This window comes from Monocercomonoides exilis (genome assembly GCF_001643675.1).
Source record: "Monocercomonoides exilis strain PA203 chromosome Unknown scaffold23-1346700, whole genome shotgun sequence".
Taxonomy (NCBI): Eukaryota; Preaxostyla; order Oxymonadida; family Polymastigidae; genus Monocercomonoides; species Monocercomonoides exilis.
In genome coordinates, this window is record NW_027150568.1 from 343591 (window position 1) to 358021 (window position 14431).

General features: G+C 40.0%; 2 protein-coding genes across 2 annotated transcripts; one reads left to right on the forward strand and one right to left on the reverse strand.

The window, feature by feature from the left end:
• Positions 1–784: 784 nt before the first annotated feature.
• Positions 785–2787, forward strand: MONOS_787 (uncharacterized protein). The gene is made up of 3 exons (XM_067878229.1): positions 785–838; positions 904–1988; positions 2055–2787. Exons 1-3 carry the CDS (start codon positions 832–834, stop codon positions 2133–2135), a joined length of 1173 nt encoding a protein of 390 aa, XP_067727145.1. The 5' UTR covers positions 785–831; the 3' UTR covers positions 2136–2787.
• MONOS_786 (uncharacterized protein) lies at positions 2785–14377 on the reverse strand (the record flags this gene model as incomplete). The annotated part of the gene is made up of 2 exons (XM_067878218.1): positions 2785–14219; positions 14355–14377. 2 exons carry the CDS (start codon positions 14375–14377, stop codon positions 3320–3322), a joined length of 10923 nt encoding a protein of 3640 aa, XP_067727146.1. The 3' UTR covers positions 2785–3319.
• Between the last annotated feature and the right edge of the window lie 54 nt (positions 14378–14431).

The following is a 14431-nucleotide window of genomic DNA, read 5'->3' on the forward strand; positions in this document are numbered from 1 at the left end:
TGGAACATCATCATCTGCAATTGATTGAGTTTCGAGTGGAGAGGCGAACAACAAGCGCAATCAGGTATCATGAATGATTTCATCGAAATATTTTTCCTTATGCAATTGGATACTGTTTTTGGTTTCTTTTTTTCCTGTTTGATAATAAATGTGAAATATTGATGGAAAGATAACAAAAAAGAATTAACAAACGTTGTGAAATGATCAATTATATTTTGTTACTTACAACAAGTCTATTTTGATTGCATTTATAATTTGTAAATTACAGAATATAATTTATCTTCATTCATTTCACAAAACAAAACAGATTTTTTTTGATCGCAATACATTTTGAACAAATCTCATCATTAAAATGACTTTTTAATATAAATAAACAACTGATATTAATATTAAAGTGTTGTTTAAGAAAGTGATTCTTGAGAGTTTTTTTAATACCACAATAAATTTTTTTCGAAAAAAGTTATTCCGAAAAGACAAAGTTTATTCCAATTAATTTTTTTTATTCCAATAAAAGTTATTTATTCCGAATAAACTTGGTTTATTCGAATAAGTTATTTTTATTCGAATGAAACCTTTCTATTCTCATTGTATCTAATAAACTCTTGTTGGTGATTCACAGAAATTAAAAAAAATATTATGAAATAAAAATTTATTAATTTTTTCAATTATAATAATCATATCTTTTCTTTTTTGAGACCATTCTGGATAATTCAACACAACAAAACATTTTTTCTAGAATTTTCCAATAAAAATTATTATGTATTCGGGAAGATCAATTAACCATAATCATAAAAATTGAACAGTTTATCAAAAGAAGCTTGTTAAGAGAATATGGCAGGTATTGAATTTTGATTTTCTTTGCGATAACTAATTATTGGGCAACATCTTTTATATGTTATGCAGCTAATAAATGTTCAAAATGGTTCTTAAGGATTGTTAACATTATTTTGATGATTCTATTCATCGGAATTATTGTTGCTGGTGCCATTGTGCTTGTTAATATGAAGGGATTTTCATTCATTGCTATTGGAATTATTGCATTTGGGGTAATCGGATTTATTATTTCAATATGTGGTTTAATCGGTGCTTCTTATGATCCAAATGAAAAAGGGAAATATTCCTGCTGCCTTGTTGTTTTCTTTATAGCAGTGATCCTTTTGTGCATTATCTTTGTTATTCTTGGAATTGCATGCCTTTGCATAAAGCCAACAATTAATTGGTTCCTTACACAGAATAAAGAAAATATAATAAAGTTCTTGAAGTCATTAACCGATGAAGATTACAAAAACTTGGACGAAATTGTTGAAAAAATGATAAACTCTTTAACTGCAATTGGAATTGTGTGCATTGTAATGGGAGGAATTATTCTGTTTGTTTTGATTGTCACGTCGTGCCATATGGGTCGTCAACTCTTTTCAAAGTTCTTTATTGGAGCTGGCTCGTTTGTAATGCTGATTGTTGGCGCATTGATTACAGCAATATCTGCATATGTTATGAGCGGAGGAAATATTGGAATCGATTTTTCAGGCTATAAGTCTATGCTTATCGTTCTTTTAGTTTTTGGCATAGCACTTCTTTTATGGGGTGTAATTGGCTTGATTTCTGGTTGCTGTGGGCATTCTTCGCGTTGCATTTTGTTTATTTATGTGATTGGAGTGATAATTTTGGTTCTTGCTTTTCTTATTATTGGTATAATAGGAATAGCAATTCAAACATCAATCTTTGAAAACTTGGACAAAATGTGCGAAGAACCGTCAAATGCTAAAACTTGCCAGGAGATGCTGAAAGCGTTACAAGATAACTTATGTGACATGGTCGAAGATGAAACAGAAAAGGCCAAATGCAAAGCAAATATTGATTATAAAACTTTGGCAAGATACACAAAGGACATGATTGGTGGATGGCTAAATATAATTGTTTCAGTGGCATTTATTGTATTTATCTTCTTATTCTTTGTGATGATATCTTCATGCATGGCTTGTAAACGGGTATGATTTTTCAGCAACTTTTTTCAATCTTTCATTAAAAATTTTTTGTATATTTAATTTCAAAAGAACAAACCAAAACCCGCTCCTGAAGAAAATGTGTCTGCGCCAATGCCCGAATACCATGAAAGAACACAAGTTGCATTTTAATGAGTAATATCTCTATCTTAACATTTTTATTATACAAACTTTTTATTGGAAGTTATTTTGAGTATAACTTTTATTTATAATTTATGTTTTTTTTTTATCACATGTCAGTGATTTTGAGACTCTTCTTCTAGTCTCATATTTCTCTTCTTTTTCAAATTTTCTATTCTTATTTTAATCTTTGCTTATAATTTTTATTTTATAATTTTTGTTGAAAAAAATGTGAGAAACTCACACATTATCATTGTTATTATACATTATATTGTTTTTCCTTTCATTATATTTTTAACAATTATTGATATTTCAATTTTAAATGCTGTTTTTTTTCCTTTGATTTGAATTCACTGTTCCAATCTTCCTTTTTATATAATATTTTTACATATCGACTGGAAGATTTCTGGATAACAGATTTTAATTTCTTTTTAACAACGCTAAAGAATGTATTGAAAAAATATATATAAATTTTATTTGTTTCATTTTGAAAAGATGCTATTTGAAGAGAAAGATTTTTGTTCAAACGAGCTGACAAGTTCTGTTTACATCAAAGTCACAACAATCCGAGGCATTTCTCCTTTCACTTTTATCTTTTCCACACAATTTCAAAGAACACAAACTTCATAACAACTTTTTAGTAAAACCCAACAAAGTTAAACATATGATTCATTCTTTTGAGAATAAATGCAAATACATTCTAATGTTCAGGTCGATAGTGACCGCAAAATAAACAAGCGAATAAATTTGTAAATGATCGTTCAAAAACGTAAAAGCGAATATGCAAAACGTATCCATTAACATGTATGGAAGGCAGTTATAAGTTAATTATTCCCATTTAAACAAAATAAACATAAAAATAAAACCTAACGTGGAAAAAAACTATGACGATACATAAAACAATCACAATCAACTTAGAACAATGTCCTTGCATTTTAATGCGACTGTTAATGAAATAAAAATGAGATTTCCTCAATTCTGAAAAATTGTATGAATAAAAAAATAGAAAAAAAATACAAACATAATCAATAAATATCACGTTTAACACATACGAACTCACTTTTATAAATAAACAAATAAAATAAGAAATAAATAAATGAAAAAAAGAAGAGAAGAGAAAAGAAATTGCAATATCACCTAATTCTGCTATAATAAATATCACATCAATTTGTAGAAGCATGCAAAATAAATAACTTTTAACCAAAATATTGTCTTGTGTAGATGCTGGAATTAACAGCATTCACAGCAACGAAAGAAATGTGAGGGATAATGCGATCATAATCAATACACAAAGCAGGAGGATAAGCAGTTGCTGTGCCAAGAGAACCAGATTGCACAGCTGCTGTTGAGTTGGCAGAAGCAGAATCAGAATCAGAATCAGATTCAGATTCAGAAGAAGCAAAAGAAGAAGAGGCAGAAGCAGAAGAACTACATGTGGAGTCAATGAAATGGTGCTGGTGAGAATTTGTAAGCAAATTTGGTGTTGTTTGTGAAATATGAGTGGTGTTAGTTTCAACAAAAGAATCATTCACACACGAAGAATTTGATGAAACAAAGGAATTTGTAACGCTCTGATTTCGAAAAGGTGGTTGGGAAAGCAACAAAGAAGAAGTTTGATTGACAAGCGGGACATCTTCCACAGACGGCTCAAAGATAGTTGTGCGAATTTGGACTGAGAAAAAATCATTGTTGATGCAAATATGACACGACAACGGCATCTCTGATAAGGATTCTTCGGAATTTGATACAACTGTCTGATGCCGAGGCGCAAAGTCAGATGTATTTGAGCGATTCAATGAAAAATTAGAAAAATAAGAAAAAGAAGCAGATGACGAAGAAATCTTACAGTGCCGAAAGAGGCAGTGGTCAATGACGCAGCGGCGACTCGGAAAGCAAGCAAGGCAATAGACAGAACTGACAACATTGAACAAGGGACAATCACAGGATTGCAATGAAGAAGAGGCCGAATGAAACATGGATGATGGTCCAACCTTTGTTTTTATTGACTTTCTTGTCAAAGCAAAGTCGGACATTTGCAAAGGAGAAGATGACAAAACAGATTTATATGCCCAGCCAGAATCACATCCCAAGATGACAAACAAGCCACCTCCAGAATGAAACAGAGTATTGTTCTCAGAATGATCTGATGCATCAGCACAACAATCATCACAAGGAAATCCCGCAGAACATTCCACAAATGAGCATCTTCTCACAACAAGCTGCTGCGTCACTCCAACGAGACTGACTGCTCCTCCGCTTCTATCACAGCAGCTACAACGGTTGAATGAGCACGAATGAAGTCCAACAGAGACAAGAGGAACAGTTTCGCTGTGAACAAAGCATTGACCGCTGTTATTTGTATGGAATTGGTGATGAAATGATCTAGGTGCAATTTGTTGGTCACTTTGAGGTGTGCCATAAGGGATGATGTTAGTAAAGTTTCGCGAGAACACGTGAGAGTAGTCTTTCAAACATTCAGCATTCAAAATGCTTCCGGAAGAGCAACAGCTAATCCCACTGAATGAAGATGAATACATATGAAAAGAAATAGAGAAAAAAGATTGTTCATGCACAACGCTGTCGTTTATGTGAATGCGGAAGATGGGCTGTTTCGTTCTCAACAAAGATTCTTCATTATTGTCAACATTTTCAGCACAATGGCTAATATTTGTGTCACATCCATTTGGAGAGAAAGAAGCTTTTGATAAAAAGACTGAAGAAGAAGAAGAAGAAGAAGAAGACATTAAAAAATGAGTATCAGAAATTTCAAAACTGCACGAATCACGCGCACAGCATTCCACAAGCGAACAGTTCATTCTCCATGATGATAAGTCAGATATCAAAGGGGATATTTTGATTGAGCACGATTCCATTGACAAGCAACCAGACGTCAGAACAAACAAAGAGTCGTGTTTGACAAGCGGAGGGATTTCCACCAAAAGCTTCTTAAATTGCACTTCAACAGAAGCAGCTTCTGAGCTCGACAAAGCAGATGAAGCTGAAAAATATGGCTTGAAAGATAAGATGATCCGCCCAATTGAAGAAAAAAAGATTTTCCCATTAGAATCATTCACACCATCTAAAGAACCATCAAACACAATTTTCTCTCCTTTCCAATATTCCATCAAGCTTGCAATGTACACTTCTCTTTCAATTTTCATTCTGCTGGCAACAGAAACTTTGCATATATTAATTCCAGCCCCAGTTTCATTCAGACGAGACATCGTCTTTTCGACTGTTCGGCACATCGATGCTTTGCCTCCACAGCACATTCTGTCATCTCCTTCGATGAAGTCCACACATATCACTCCACTCTGCATTTCATCTTCGGGAGAAGATGGGCAAAAGGCAAGAAGAGGAGTCTCTGGCACTGTGGCCTCCTTGATGATATAAGGCATTGCTTCACACGCCACATTGCCATCTGGATTGACGTAATGAATTATCAGTGCCAGCTGCTCGTCTGGTTCTGAGGCATCGATCAAATAGCGCGGGATTGAAGCTGTCCGTATGCTGTCGTATTCATTGGCACTCGAGACAAATGTGCTTGGCTCAGCTTCCTCATCGAACGAGAAAAAGAAGGACGTTGAATTGTTGTAGTACGTCGAATGAAGCTCGACTGTTGTATTGCACGAAACAAGCGAAAAACCAAACATTTCCATTTTGCAGAAGATATCGTTCATTTGCGTTGAGACGTTGCTGAATCTCGGAATAAATAGAAGGGAAGGAAATTGCTTCAGAGGCTTGCACAACTGGCACCCTCTGTTGAGGATCCAGAGGGATTGGTCATTTTGCAACTCTGCTTTTGTGATGGCACCTCTTGCATCAAGCTGCATATTCTCAACGTCCAAGTAGCTTTCTCCTTCACAGATGATATTACGCTTGATGGCGGGATATTGAGAATGGAATGTGTTATTTGCAAACGCACAATTTCTGAGTGTAACATTGCTGTTGTTCATTGAAATAGCACCAATTTGGATGCTCGAAAAAACAGAAGACTGAAACTCAACATTTGAGGAAGATACATGGACGAATGAACTGTTCCATAGGCACATCGAGTCCAAGGAAGAATATACAGTTGAAGAAGAGGAAGAGAAATTAGGATCATCACTAAATTTTGAGAGCGGCTCCGTCAAATCATATATCGAAGAATTCAGAAATGAAGCCAAATAAGAATTAGAGTTGGAATGCTTTTCGAGCTTATTCGTTCTTATACCAGGAAAACTGCTGCTATAATTGTCACATACACCATGACACAGAAAGGAAATAATATCGACTTGTGAGCACTTCTCAATGAAAACTGTATCTCCAAGCACTTCAGATGAAATAGGAGCAAAAGGCTGATCTTGTCCACAAATCTGCAGCTCATCACTAGACACAATCACATTGTTAACAACAATTGGCTGCCAACATGAATGAAGCGATAAAGTTCGGGCATCGGAATCGCTTTCTGTTAAGTTGAGCAAAGAAATGTTTGTGAGTTGAATGGAATAAGACCGAAGAGGTGAAGGATACACTCCAACAATCTCTTCTTCCTCTTCTTCACTGTGTAGCGATGTAATGTCTATTGCACTCCCCACGTCAATACTCGAATGAGCAACAATGCAATCCTTCAGCTGTGATCCCAAGCCAACAGAAATAGCGAGCAAAGCTGTTGATGCAGTCGTGTTCGTGATCAGCAAGCTTCCCATCACCAGCTCGTTGCATGCAAAATCAAACAGCGCTTCGTCAGAAGTGAGCGATGTTGCATTCAAATATGACACATAGATGCTAGCTTTTTCAGCAGAAGCGATCACAGGAAATGTGCTGTGGATGCGAGTGATGAACAGATTTGTAGCGACAAAGGAACCAGAACGCACAAACAGGAAAGTGGAGTTCATTTCTCCGATTACATCTCTTTCAGTTGGCGCAACATGACATCCAGCCAGATTCAACGACCCGTTCCTCTGAGAGATGAAATACGGATGCGCCTGCGAAAAGCCTGGACCGATCAAAAACGAAAGCGAGCGGAAGATCACCTCATTTGCACAGCAGATAGCTTCTGTGGACAAAGCAGTCGAGCGCGCAATGGACTGGTTAATAAGCACGATGCCTGTGCTATTAGCAGTTGGCCTGATAGACATCTTTGAGATAATTGTCTCGCAGTCAGCGATCCCTTCGTCGTCCACCAGCACCGTCTTTGGCGTGTCTTTTCCAGCCCGCTTCATTCCCAGTGAGATGCTCGCACACGGCAGCTGGGGTGTCCCGCAGTTGACTCCGTCGCTGCCAGTCAGAGACGAGACGTGTATCTCTTGGGAGATGAACACATACAGAATGGGCAGCAGATCTGCCTCTCCTCCGTCGCTGTCCCAGCCAACGAACGAAGTTGAATCAAACGGAGAGGAAAGCGAGGTGTCGATGTAGAACTGAAAGGGTGTTACTTGTAAAGCTACAGACAGACAGCGGATGTAGAAGTTGTGTCCGATCGTTGCTTTATTGCAGAAGAAGCAGCACATGCAAACATTTAGCGACAGTACATCCAAATACTGTGAAGCTAAACAGCATGAAGAAGAAGAAGAAGAAGAAGAAGAAGATTGTGAAGCATGAAAAGAAGAAAAATCATCGGATTTTGTTGCTAATCTACTTGGAGCTGGATTTACGTTTTCCTGATCATCCAAATAATTCAGATAGAAAGCGCCTCCTTTCCCTCCTTGCAGTGCTGTGGAGCAGTTGTCGAAGAACGAGAGCGAGATATCGAGGGATCCGCAGACCCCGAGCTGAAGATGAGACAACCCACCGCTGGGAGAAGCAGAAGAGGCGATTGAATCAAAGGAGGTGTTTTTGATAGACACACACAAAGGATTACAGACAGATGCTGCGGTTGTGTCAGAAGAGAAGTGGATAAGCGCTTCTGAAGAAGTCGTTGTGAGGTTGGTGAAATTAGACTGGATGAACGAAAGGGCAAGCGATGATTGTTGAGATGTTGAGATATGTTGGTGATTTCGTGACGAAGAAGAAACAGGCTGAGGCGATGAAGAAACAAAAGAGATGAAGCTGTGGTCAGAAATGCTCATGTTACTCACTGAGAACTCATTAAACTGAACGTATTCAACTGCAGTTGAAGAAAGCAAAACAATCGAAGATGCAAAGTGGATATGTGGATATGCCCCAAACAAAACACTGCAGCTGGAAAACACCAATGCTCCGCTCAAACAGCAGACGAGAGAAGATGCAAAGGCAGAAGAAGAAGAAGAAGAAGAAGAAGAAGAAGATAATGATGATGAAGACGGCAGTGAACTGGTCATAAAATCAAAGGAGCAGCCTTCAAATTGCAGAATGGGCGAACCCAAAGTGTGGGAGATGTAGCTATCCTCATTGGGAAGTTGGCTTCTTTTTGCAGACAGAAACACACTGGAATGTGGAGAAAGTTGGAACTGGATCAGAAACGACAGGTTTTCCCACAGAACAGAAGACTCACACTCAATCACTGCATCCTGTGTAGCTTCGCTTCCTCCACTTCCTCCGTTTCCTCCACTGAAAATAGAGACATTTGGAATTTCATTGTTTCTGATGCTATTTGGCTTGACAAACCACGAATACAGCCGGAAGCTGCACTCATTCTGAACGCTTGTTCCGTCGAGAAGGAGCAATTCCTTGCCTGAGCGTGAAGATAGCAAAGGGCTACCCCATTGAGCGTTATTGATAACTTCTGATGTTTTTGCGAGGTTCTTTTGATATGATGATGATGATGATGATGAACGACATTTGGCACATTGCGTTTGACTTGTTGAATGATAGACTTTCTCTTTATACTCATGTGTTCTCAAACTATTCCCTTTGCTCCAATGATAAGAATCTCTTGGATGTCCAGTATCCATTTCAGCATTCATCATCGTTGTGAGTGCATGATCAAGCGAATAGCAAGGAAACTCCCACAGTCCACACACAGACACATCAGTGCCATTTGTACCAGACAGGAAGCAAGTCGAGTTGCGCTGCCTGAGATAGCACACCAGCGGAATGAGCACCTCGCAATCTGCACAGCTTCCAACAGACTTGCCGTAGAACTCACTGGCTTCAAAGAAATCTCCCTCTGCAAAGCCCAAAAAGCGCTCAGAAGAGACAGAAACGGACAAATTCACAGCCGACACAAACCCCGTCTGCCCGAACGCTGCTTCGTTGTTTGCATATTGCAGATTGCAGAACACGAAGTTGCTTGTCTCATCCAAAAGCTCCAGAAACATTGCCCCGCCTTGCCCTCCGCTGGAGACTGAGCAGGAACAACAAGTGAAGGAAGAGGAAGACAAGGAAAAGGAAGAGTCTGGTGGAATGCTGCTGCGGATGGCTCCGCCTTCCAAAGAAGAGCGGGAAGAACAATTATGAACAGAGACAGAAGAGAGAGTGATGTCAAAAGAAGAAGAAGAAGAAGAAGAGGAGGAGGAGGAGAATGAGGGAGAAAGAGAAGAGTCGATGAAGAGAAGAACAGAAGAAGAAGAAGAAGAAGAAGGATCAGAAGAAGAGGAGTTGAGAGAGGAGAAAGTGCAGTTGGAGAAGAGAAGAGACTTTGATTGACTGGTGCTACCATTGATTGAACGAGGAGAAGAGGAAATATCAGCATTGCATTTGGAGTTAAATGAAGAAGAAGAAGAAATTGACGAGAAGGAAGAGAAAGAAGCTGGAACATCAGCATTTGAGCTCATTGGTGTTGGAGTGGAAGAACCAGAGCCTGTTTTAAGAGAACTCATCTTTGCGTCATCTGCCGATACAATTGAAGAAGAAGAAGAAGAAGAGGAAAACCGATTTGAAAGTTGAGTGTAACTTCTTTTATTTTGCTGATTTGCAGCAGGAGCATCTGACAGGAAGGAAAACACAGCAGTTTTCTCTCTTGTGAATGAGACGTTTTCGACAGTCAAGTTTGCAAAGGAAAGAGACATTGCAGACTCGCCAAAAAGGAAAAGAGAGGAAGCAAAACGAACTTCAGAGGGAGAATGGAAAGTGCAAATGTCAACAAGGAAATCACCTGAAGAAATAACAAACAAGGAGAAAGAAAGAATATCAGAAGGATTTGAAGCCAAAAGAGAAAGATTGACATGTTTGAGAGTGAAAAGCGAGCATTCAGAGAGAAAAACAGCAGAAACAGCAGAAACAGAAGAAACAGCAGAGTTTTGAGAGGAAAGAGAAGAAGAGAGGCGGAAGAGGAGATGCTCAAAGGAAGAAAGACCACTTAATTTGAAGACGGAATCACTACATCCAGAGAGAATTGGCTGGATTATCAAAGAGGAGGAGGAAGAGGAGGAAGAGGAAGAGGAAGAAGAAAGGGAGGAAGAATGCAACGAAGAATAAGAAGTGAAAGATGAAGAGGAAGAGGAAGAGGAGGAAGAAGAAGAAGAAGAGCTAAGTGAATCTACTGCTTTGACACAGACATCATTCAGCTGAGCAGTTGACCACACTTCCACATCTCCATTCACAATCATTGTTTTCCCTTCAGATGAAACACCTTCTCTATTTTCTATGTTAATATTTCTTGTGTGTTTTCTATTGCCTTCTGTGAATTGAGATGATGGTGATGGTGATGGTGGTGGTGGTGATGATGAGAAAGAAGAAGAGGAGGAGAAGAAGGAAGAAGAAAATGATGATGACAACAATGAAGCAGAAGAAGAAGATGATGATTTAATTGATGATGATGCAATAGAAGTTATTTGATTGTTTAGCCGGATGAATCCCAGTGAGGCAGTTCTGCAAGGATGCTGTATTGATCCACAGTCAAAGTTGTCTGAGCCATCTGCAATGTTTGGATGAAGAGAGGAGGAGGAGGAAGAAGAAGAAGAAGAATTGGATGAATGGGGAGAGTAAGAGGGTGAAGAAAAGGAAGGGGGTGAAGAAGGTGAAGAAGGTGAAGAGTGAGAAGAAGAGGGAGAAGAAGGAGCATTGGCAGAAGATACATAAACAGTTGAGTGAAGTGACTTTGCAAAGAACATCAGGAAATCGGAGTCTGTGTGAATGAAATGAGGAGTGAGGTCAGTGAAGAAGATGGAGTTGGATATATCGTCTGTGAATGAGTAGGAAGAAGAGGAAGAAGAAGAGATAAAAGAAGAAAGAGAGGAAGAAGAAGATAAGAATGATGAAATGGAAGAAGAAGAAGAAGAAAGCGAAGAAGAAGAAGAAAGAGAATAAAAAGAAGGACTTTGCCTTTCATCAACCACATCCACCAGTGCCATTCTGATGCTTCTTGTGAAGCTGTCGCTGAGCATCTCAGCAGCATCGTCTGTTTCGATAAACATGTCCCTCCCAATTTTCGCTCTGTTTGCAGAGAAAAAAGGCGAAATGAGAGAAAGAGAAGGAGAAAGAGAGGAAGGAGTGAATAAATAGATGCCGCCGCCTCTTCCAAAAGAAGAAGAGGAAGTAGAAGAAGAAGAAGAAGAAGAAGAAGAAGAAGATAAAGAAGAAGAATAAAATGAAGAAGAAGAAGAAGTCAGTTTAAAAGAAGACAAAGAATTGTGACGTGAAGAAGATACAGGTGCTGATGTTGTGCAGCAGGAACAAGATGATATGGATGTTCCATTAATCAGCAGAGAAACTGATTGAATGGCTGAATTTGACTGAAAAGAAGGAAATGTGTTTGAGAAAGAAGAAGAAGAAGAGGTTGAAGAAGACGAGGTGGAGGAAGAAGAAGGAGAAGGAGAAGAAGAAGATGCAAAGTAATCAGACACAGATGAATGAGATGAATGAACTGAAGATGAACTAAGAGATGAGCATAGGGAGATTCTAATTGCACCGCCACACATCGAATTATCAGCAGTACAATGAGTAAAGTTGCAATGAGAAAGATTTAAGAGAGAAGAAGAAGAAGAAGAATTCAAAGAAGAAGAAGAAGAGGAGGAGGAGGATGAGAAAGAGGAAGGAGAAGGAGAAGGAGAAGAAGGTAACTGAAAGAGCAGAGCAGAAGGAGAATCAGCTGATGAAGTGATGTTGGTGAAGGATGAATTGAAGAAGGTGCAAGAGGAAGAAGATGAAGACGAGAAAGAGGAGGAAGAAGAGGAAGAAAAAGATGATGAGAAAGAAAAGGAAGAAGAAGAAGAAGAAGAAGAAGGAGGAGGAGGAAGAGGAGGAATATAAGAAGAGTAAGCAATAATCAAACAAGATGAACAGAAGATGTCAGAAACAGAAACTGAATGAAAGGTTAAAGAGCCACATTCAGCCAGAACAAGAGGAGAAGAAGGATAAAGAGAAGAGGAAGAAGAGGAGGAGGAAGAAGAGGAAGAAGAAGAAGAAGAAGAAGGCGTTTGCTGAGAATCAGAATAAACATTCACATAACTGAAGACGAGTGATGGTTGAGTCAATTGAGATGAGCGTGAAGAAGTGAAATGGATGTTTTGAGAACGAAAATTTGAGTGAAAATTTGAAGAAGAAGAAGAAGAAGTAGAAGAATACGGAGAAGAAGAGAAAGAGGAGGAAGAAGAATGTTGAGAAGAAGATAAAGAGGAAGAAGCAGCAGCAGCAGAAGAAGAAGAAGGAATCGAAGGCGAAGGCGAATATGAAGTGAGATAAAAATGTGGAGCAGAAGCATCAACCAGCAGCTCAGGTTTAACCACCACGTCAACCCCTTCTAACACAACAGCCGAATCTTCAATGGCAAACAGGGTTGTGTGGGTGGTGTGAATAGCTGCTGGCAATTGATCACTGTCTCTGTGAATGGAGTGGCGATGAAATGGGATGTTATTTTCCTTTTTTGTGCGGCTTTTTGAATGTTTTATGTGAGAAGAAAGAGATGAGCAGCAGTTGTCATAAACATCTTCTTCTTCTTTTTCATCTTCATCTTCATCAGATGAATCAAAACTATTTGAGCTATTTCCTTTATTTCTTGCCAAATACCTTCTTCTTCTTCTTCTTGCTGCTTCCTCCTCCTCTTCCTCCTCTTCCCCCTTTTGATACGTCCTCACAGTCACTTTAATCTGTCTGCACACAATTGTCTCGCTCTCTCTGTCATCCACCTCCTTCACCGACACAACCATCTCATCACTCTCCCCCGCCGATGAGCTTCCATTTGGCAGCACCGCCACCTCCGCCGCTGTCCCCAGCCACACTCCGCACGCTTCAACTGCATGGGCAATTGTCAGACATGCCATCCTCTCATTCATTCCACACACAACAGAGAACGGAGAAGCCAGCCCGCCAGCTGCCACCACGCGGGCTGTTGTGAACGGAGAAAGCCAGCCGTCGAAGGAGGTGACGTTCCGCTCGCTGTACACAGCGTTCGCCTGGGCTGTTGTGAAGGAGCACTCGAAGAAGGTGTCGATGGGGTATGAGGAGCTGTTGCACTCGAGATAGTAGTCTGCCCCGTTCTCCGCACAGCTGTTGTTGTGGAAGCAGCAGAAGTAGATCATCGGAGCTGAGGGGAGATACCAGTCCTGCATCAGATACGTCGACGCCACCGCCCCTCCGCTGGCCCCTGAGTGTGAGGAGAGAAACACACTCTCGCTGATTGCACTGCCCGTGGCGTAGAAGTGCTTTGCGAGGAAGCTGTGTGCCAGCATCTTCTGCCGCTCCTTCTGCTCATCTGCTGTCTCGCCATCGAGCGTGATGAGGCACTCCACCACTTTCGGGCAGACGCAGATGCACGCATTGAACTTGTCTGCACATACACTCCCACCGCCCAGCAGCGCCGAGCAGTTCGCAAAGAGACAGCGACACAGCTGGAACGCCATGCTCATTGAGAATGCACAAATCGCCCCGCCATTTCCATAGTTGGCGACGCAGCCGTCGAACGTGCTGTTCCACACGAGCGTGCACGCCATCATCGCACACGAGATCGCCCCACCAGAGCCGCCCGCTACGCAGTCCGTGAAGCAGCAGCGGGAGACAGCCAGATACGCGTTTGGGATGAACGAGCCGAAGATGCAGGAGCCTGAATACTCTGAACTCAGCAGCGAGCCTTCGCTCACGTTTGCAGTACGCGCCCCACTCCAATCACAGTCCGTAAACGACTTGCTCGTCACAAGCACAAACTGATCATTTTGCATTCGCGTATGACTGGCTGTAGAAGAAGAAGAAGAGCGGCGAGTTATTCTGTGCCGGTCTTCGAACTTGACATCAATTCCAGTTCTTATGCATCTTGAAAAGCTGCAATTTAAACATGAAAAATGCGTGCACTGAGCAGACATCCCGTCCACAATGCTTCCATAAAAACAGTCTTCACAATTATTTAATAAAGTTGAGCACAGAATCGAGTCATGAAAAAATTCATAACTTTCAGACTTTTTTGAAAGTTGATGACTCATAAATTTTCGAGATGAAAAGGAAGTGCATTTTCTTGTTAAATTTTCAAATGATGA

Coding starts and splice junctions, on each gene's coding strand:
- MONOS_787 (XM_067878229.1), top strand. Junction 1,989..2,054: donor CATGCATGGCTTGTAAACGG/GTATGATTTTTC, acceptor TAATTTCAAAAG/AACAAACCAAAACCCGCTCC.